Source organism: Arachis duranensis, chromosome 2, assembly GCF_000817695.3.
Source record: "Arachis duranensis cultivar V14167 chromosome 2, aradu.V14167.gnm2.J7QH, whole genome shotgun sequence".
Taxonomy (NCBI): domain Eukaryota; kingdom Viridiplantae; phylum Streptophyta; class Magnoliopsida; order Fabales; family Fabaceae; genus Arachis; species Arachis duranensis.
Genome location: NC_029773.3, coordinates 34,966,999 through 34,974,603, shown reverse-complemented (window position 1 = coordinate 34,974,603; position 7,605 = coordinate 34,966,999). Strand labels below are relative to the sequence as shown.

General features: G+C 36.3%; 1 protein-coding gene across 1 annotated transcript; it reads left to right on the top strand.

The window, feature by feature from the left end:
• The first annotated feature begins 564 nt into the window (after window positions 1-564).
• Window positions 565-6,055, top strand: LOC107474091 (protein unc-13 homolog). The gene is made up of 5 exons (XM_016093675.3): window positions 565-1,526; window positions 2,645-3,526; window positions 3,618-4,073; window positions 4,203-4,389; window positions 4,653-6,055. The coding sequence occupies exons 1-5, from the start codon at window positions 870-872 to the stop codon at window positions 5,636-5,638; spliced, it is 3,168 nt and encodes a 1,055-aa protein (XP_015949161.1). The 5' UTR covers window positions 565-869; the 3' UTR covers window positions 5,639-6,055.
• Window positions 6,056-7,605: the final 1,550 nt, after the last annotated feature.

Below are 7,605 nucleotides of genomic sequence, written 5' to 3'. Positions count from 1 at the left end.
AGCATTGAATTCAAGATGAGAGAGCTTTATTAATATTATATGTAAAGAGTAATAGAAAATAGAATTTAAAATACTTATAAAATAAAAGAAGAGAAAGAATTGTAATAGAAATATAAGGAGAAGAGTATTTGATTGTAACATAAAGAGGGAATAGATTTCTTATTACTTATCACAATATAATAGAAACTTATATATTTACTACTTTTATATATTAGAAGCGTATTAAGGGTAGGAGAAAGTATAAAGAGAGGAAGAGGATTTTTCATTGCTGTATCTCAAGACTCGTACAACACCCCCTATTTATACATGCATGGGGTCTTTATTTTCAACATGCATTTAATCTTTATTCTCTTTTGAAAATATAAGTTTTACATGGGAATGGGCATCCACGTTGCTTATTCTTATCACAACAAATATTATATATTTTATTTATTTTTTTTGTTTTTAATTGTTTTGATGGATGATGTACAGTACCTTAATACTACTTGGTTATTAGCAATATAAATAGAAACTAACAAAATAAAAACAAACAATTAAAAAAATGAGCTTCCGAGAAAAATGCTTTCAAATGGATGAGTGTCATCTATTTTGGCAAACACCATCTGTTTTTGGGTGCTTTCGTCGCTCATGATAACGTGGGCAAACCCATAATCACTAATCTCTATTCACTCTCTCCCTCCAAGCAGAAAATTGCTGTCGTTAACGTCATGCCATCAATATTAATGGTCTCTCTGCTTGGATCCCTACAAATGCACAACTCTTTTCCCCCTTAGACATTTTTTGTTTGTCATAATTTTTGCTACTGGTCATAGTGGTCGCCGCCACCGTTTCTCGGTTTGGTTTCTGACCCATTACCTATTCTTCACCTAATGGGTCAGCAAACCCACCAAGACTCCTACCCGGGTTCTCTTCCTTCCGCCTTGTCTGTTAATGAAATTCATTACCATCACCATCACCACCATCACCATCACCACTCCCATATTGGAATTGGCCAAATTTCCCAACTTGGGCAAGATTTGGAGGCTTCCAATCTTGACCAAAATCTTGACCCAAACCAATTTGAGCTTCCTGAAAAGGAAGACAATGGCCTACCGTCGCCTTTTATGAAGCTTGAGGGCTTGAGCCAAGATGACATAAGAGAATCTGCCTATGAAATTTTTTTCACGGCATGCCGGTCATCCCCGGGATTTGGTGGTCGGCACGTGCTCTCAATTTATGCCAGCCTCCAAGAGAATGAGGCAAAGGCGAGCCATGTGGTGATGTCTCCAACGAGTAAGGTGAAGCGGGCGCTAGGATTGAAAATGATAAAGAAGTCACCGTCTAGGAGAATGGTGTCTGGTGGCGTTGCTGGAATCGCAGCGTCATCGTCCCCCAAAAACGGATCTAATAGTCCTATGGTGAACCACAATATGCTTCGGCCGCGGCGGCCAATGACATCAGCAGAGATTATGAGACAACAAATGAGAGTGACTGAGCACAATGACTATCGATTGAGGAAAACTTTGACAAGAACCCTCGTTGGCCAAGTATGTAAACATGCATCAACATAACTAACATTAGTAATGTTATCACTTTTTTAAACAATTGTGAAAATTACAAAATTGTTTTTGTTATAGTTTCTAAATAAATGTGATTTAATGAGAAGCTAAGGTAAGGAGTTAGAAAACTTTGAATTAAATCCAACATGTGTAATGATGTTAATTAGAGATAGATTACAGAGTATTTGATTTTCTTTTTGTCTGGTACTTGTGCTGAATTGTCAATAAAGGTATCGTTAAAATTTTTTATTAATTTCAGTTGGAATCTAGTTAATTTGTATTTTGATTATTAATTGAGAATTATTTTATGAAAGTCTATTTTTTAATGTATTTGTTATGTATTTATTGAAACAAAAGTTTTAAATTTTTTACTAATATTGTCCTATTTTTTAAATTTGTTATCCATTTTTTTTTGAAAATGGAAAGTTGGAGTTTTTAATATTGTTGTTATGCATTTATTAAAATAAAATTTAAAAACTTTTACAAATAATAATTTTAATATGCATCTTATTCATTAAGTTAAAACACATAATAGCTAAACCATTTTAATGTTACAAATTGATATTTGACTTGTAACTTCCTTTTAGATTTGTTTAATGCAATTTTAATGTTTTACCTTTTGATTTGATCTCATCTCCCGTAATATTTTTCTTTTTTTTAAGAAACTATCACGAAACAACAAATTCTAAATCTATTTTTGTTTTCTCTTTTGGCAAGAATGCTATATATATTATATACTTAGCACAAAATATTTTTAGGCATTCAACACGATAAAGTAAAGATATTATATTTCTCTTACTCTTTTTCTCTCTCCTCAACATGCATGTTATTTTATTTTTAACAATTGATGGATGAAAAATAACTTGATTCTAGAAACTAGAAAGATCAATTATCTCACAAATAATGAACCCCGTCCCGTAACATTATATATATATATATGTAACCATGTGCATTCTAGTCTCTATTGATTTTAATTTTGTTGTGTATTTTGGTTCATATCATAGTGAATCATAATAATGATCACTAATTATTAGCCTTTTTTTGTTCTTCAAATTTATCCTCATCCCAAAATGGTCTAATTATTTCAAATTATTTAAATAATATAGGCGGGAAAAAGAGCAGACACTATAATTCTCCCTTTAGAACTTTTGCGCCATGTAAAGCCATCAGAGTTCAGTGATTCCACTGAGTACCACATGTGGCAAAGAAGGCAACTCAAGATCCTAGAATTAGGGCTACTCCAACACCCTTCTGTTTATGTAGAAAAGACCAACACATTTGCAATGCGTCTTAGGGATATCATACGCAATAGCGAGTCCAAACCAATAGACATCGGAAAGAATTCAGACACATTAAGAACACTTTCAAATTCAGTTGTATCATTGGCATGGAGAGGCCCCAATGGTGCACCTGCTGATGTTTGCCATTGGGTCGATGGCTTCCCTCTCAACGTTCACCTCTACAATTCTCTTCTTCAAGCCATATTCGATATAAGGGATGAGACTTTGGTTCTCGATGAGGTTGATGAGTTACTTGAACTAATGAAGAAAACATGGCCCATTCTAGGGATAAATAAGGCAATTCACAATGTATGTTTCACTTGGGTACTGTTTCAGCAGTTTGTAGTAACAGGGGAGGTAGAATCTGATCTTCTTTGTGCTTCACATGCTATGTTGGGTGAAGTGAACACTGATGCCAAGAAGGAGAAGGACTCTTTGTATATCAAGTTATTGACATCAGTGATGAGTGCAATGCAGAGTTGGTCGGAGAGGAGGCTACTTAACTACCATAACCATTTCGAGCGAGGGATGCTTAGCCAGATAGAGAACCTCCTTTCTATGGTTTTGTCAGTTTCAAAGGTTTTGGGTGAAGATCAGATCATATCTTATGGAGAAAGAGGGGAGAAGGCTGACAAAACCATAGTGGATATGTCTGGTGATCGGATTGAGTCTTGTATTCGATCTTCCGTGAGAAGCGCATTTCAAAAGGTTTGTATTTAGTCCATGTTATCATGTTGTAATTGTTCTTTCCAGTGTTTTAGCCATTCATTAATATACCATTTGTTTATTTCCTATAAAGATTCTTGAAGAAGTAAATACCAAGACTATTGAGACCGAAATAAAGGCTGATTTAAGTGATATTCTACTTCGTTTGGCTCAAGAGACAGAAGCATTAGCATTGAAGGAAAGGGAAACTTATACTCCAACGCTAAAGAAATGGCTCCCAACGGCTGGTGCAATAGCGGCATTGACGTTGCACGACTGCTACGGGCAATTGTTGAAGCAATATCTAAATGAGGTGAATGCATTAAATTCTGAGACTGTCAGGGTGTTGCTGAGGGCTGGTAAGTTAGAAAAGACTTTGGTCCAAATGATGGTTGAAGGTTCCCTTGAGGGAGAAGAAAAGGCAAAAGCAATAGTAAAAGAGATGATGCTTTATGAAGTTGATACAATCATATGGAACCTATTGAGAAAATGGATACATGAATCGTTGCACAAGGGCAAAGAGGCTTTGCAAAATGCAAAGGAAACAGAGGTAACTTTTGGCTTTATCATTTTGTTCATTAAAAGATTAATTATCGAATTTATTTTTAAAGATTACATGTTTTTTTAGATAATCTTTGATGTGTTTTTTTTATTTTCTTTAATTTCTCCTCTATTATAGACATGGAATCCAAAGTCCAAAGCAGAGCCGATTGCACAATCTGCTGTAGAGCTAGTGAAATTGGCCAAGACTATTATGGAGCAATTTTTCGAGATACCAATTGGAATTACTGAAGATATAGTTCAAGAACTTGCCAATGGACTAGAAAATCTCTTCCAAGACTATATCATGTTTGTTTCAGCATGTGGTAAGCACTTTGAACATACATCAAGCTTAAGGTGTTTATTTTATAGAGTATAATTAATCTGTATCTAAGAAAGGTTTGACGACTTTGTAGAGGTATGATCTTTTCAATTTGCTTGCATTCTAATTTGATAATTAAAAGATAGCTTAATTCTCCGGATGTCCCTACAATTTTCCTTAATTTCTGAATAAGTTTTTATAATTTAAAAATGTTTGTAATTGAGTCCTCGAATTTTCATTCAATTTAAAAACGCTTTTGCTTTCCAGGTACAAAACAAAGCTATGTTCCCGTGATTCCCTCACTGACAAGATGCAACCGAAATTCAAAGTTGAGTATGTTCTTGAAGAAAGGATGTCAATGCGGTGGTGGTGGTTCATCGGAGGCAGATCACATAAGTAATGTAACAAAAGAAGGTCATAATCCTAGGCCATCCACTAGTCGTGGCACACAACGCCTCTACATTCGTCTCAACACCTTATTCTATCTCCTGACCCATATCAACTCCCTTGAGAAAACACTCTCTCAAAACCCTGTTGTACTTCCTTCAACTCGCCATCCTTATGGAAACCGTCGCAGGAGTTACAACAATGGTTCTTATTTCGAGAAAGTACTTTCCTCCCTTCCAACAGCATGCCAATATGTGGCAGAAGTGGCTGCCTACCGTCTCATATTCCTTGACTCCGACTCAGTTTTCTATGAGAGCCTCTATGTTGGCGATGCAGCCAATGCTAGGATTAGGCCTGCATTGAGAACCTTGAAGCAAAACATCACACTGATGACCACGCTTCTAACAGATAAAGCTCAATCATTAGCATTGAAAGAAGTCATGAAGGCATCCTTCGAAGCATTCCTAATGGTCTTGCTTGCTGGTGGGAACTCAAGGGCATTTACTAAATCAGATTACCACATTGTGAGCGAGGATTTTGAGAGCTTGAATCGTGTTTTCTGCTTGTGTGGAGAAGGACTAATAGCAGAAAGTGTGATGGACACAGAGGCTGCAATAGTTGAAGGTATTATAGCATTGATGGGCCAAAGTACTGAGCAATTAATTGATGATTTCAATATTGCATCATGTGAAACAAGTGTGGTAGGTGTTAATGACCATGGCTATAAGTCACAAGTGCCGCCTACTACAACAAGGTGGCATAAATCAGACCCAAACACAATATTGAGGGTCTTGTGCCATAGAAATGATAGAACTGCAAACCTTTTCTTGAAGAGGACATTTCAATTACCAAAGAGGAGGTCATAGAGAAAAGGAGGCTAGGTTGTATCTCTTCTCGTAGTTAATTCAAAAGATCCCAATTTTCAATGCATATTTTGAACACACTCGTACTTTTTTACCATGATGCACTATTGGGGGAGGGAGCAGATTGTATTTGAAAGCACAAAATGATGTCAAATGGAGCAAATTGAAAGCAACAAAATATGTGCTAAACTGTATTATTACTGTAACATATTTTTTTATTCTTTTGGGAGAAAAAAAGGGACAAGGGAAATTACCACTATGTTTGTTTTAGTGTAGTTTGTTAATAATGTTGGTTAGAGTCTAAAAGTAGCTTGTAGCTGGGTTTTTTAGCCAGTGTCCAGTGGGTATATATGCTACTATTAATCTACACTGCAAATTACAGAAAATGAACATATAGGCCAGCGCAGACTTTTCTTGAAATTTCTACATATTATGTTTTGCCAAGTACATAGATCAAAATAAGTAACAACTAACCAATTTTAGGCAAACAAAAAGCCAAAAGGTATATTAATCATTGTTCTGAAAACCGAACCGGACTGGCCGGTTCAACCGGATTAACCGGGAACCGGTCATCTAACCGGTTCGATTGAGGTGTAAAACCGTCTAGCAGAAAACCGGTAAAAAAAGGTCGAACCGGCGGTTAATCGGTGAACCGTTTGAACCGAACGGTTTTTTTCCGATTTTCAATTTAAAAAAAAAAGAAAAAATTTAAAAAATATATAAATCCTTTACCCTTCTCCGTTTTCTCTCTCTCACTCACGCACAAGACCCACCCCCCTCCTCACTCTCTCCACTCCACGGAACCCTAGTCCCCTTTTCTTTCGCCCTCCCAGCCAACAACAGCAGAAGCCATCGTCCAATGCCCAACGCCGTCGTCGCCGACGAACTCGTATCCTCAGCCAGCGTCTAGCCTCGTCGTCGCCGATCCTCTTCTCCTGGATCCCATGCTTCTCCTCGCGTCGCTAGGTCTCATCGCGGAACGGATAGAGGGTGCTGTCGCCGCCGGGTGGAACTGACCGTGGTGGCATCAAGAATCGTCGCCTGTGGAAAGTGAAGGTATACTCGTCGCTGTCATCGTTTCTCTTCCCCTCGCTGTCGTCTCTCTGTCGCTGTCGAGCCCTCTCTCTGTCTTCGTCGTCGTTGGCCACCCTGAAATCGTGTCTCCGTCGATCCCCTTCTCTCGCGCGTCAAGCTTGTCTTCAATCCCTCTGTTCCTGAGCTCACTTCCCCTCTTCCATCGCCATCACTTGGATTCCTCCTTCGCTGCCGGTCTTCAATTTAATTTTGCTTGTTTTTGTAATTACATTTGGGTTCTGATTTCTGATTCTAACTTTACTAATTTCTTCTTAGCTTGAGTTTATGAATTTCTGAGTTTGTAAGCAGATTCCTGCCCTGCTTCAATTTTCAATTTTGGGAGTTAATTGCTATTTTTTTGGATTTGATCATGTTGATTGTTGCTTGTTTGTCTGGGTTAATTGTTGTGCTTCATTGCTGTCTTCTGCATTTAATTTCTGTTGATTGTTGCTGTCTTTTGCTTTTTAGCTTTTAATTTTGTTAATTAAATGAATTAATCAAGTTTTTTTATTCTGTTTTTGTTTTGTTTTTAATTTGTTATTGCAATTGAATTTCATAATTTGATTGTTTGATTTAATAATATTTTTATAATTCTGTCTGTTTGTTCAAATTATGATTATGTATGTTCAAAATTTAAATTATGATTATGTTTGCAAATTCAATGGTTAGTGGTTATTACTGTGTTTCAAATTCAATTGTTTGTTATTTTTTATTATTAGGTTATAGATTGAAATTTTAAATTTTAAATTTTATTAGGTTAAATTTTATTGAAATTTAAATATTTAAAATTATATATTAAAATTTTAATAATTTTATTTAATATTTAATTAAACCGGTTGAACCCCGGTTGAACCCCGGTCGAACCATTAAACCAGTAAACCAGTCACTTCACCAGT

Coding starts and splice junctions, on each gene's coding strand:
- LOC107474091 (XM_016093675.3), top strand. CDS start 870: ATGGGTCAGCAAACCCACCAAGACTCCTACCCGGGTTCTCTTCCTTCC. Junction 4,074..4,202: donor AAAATGCAAAGGAAACAGAG/GTAACTTTTGGC, acceptor CCTCTATTATAG/ACATGGAATCCAAAGTCCAA. Junction 4,390..4,652: donor CATGTTTGTTTCAGCATGTG/GTAAGCACTTTG, acceptor TTTGCTTTCCAG/GTACAAAACAAAGCTATGTT.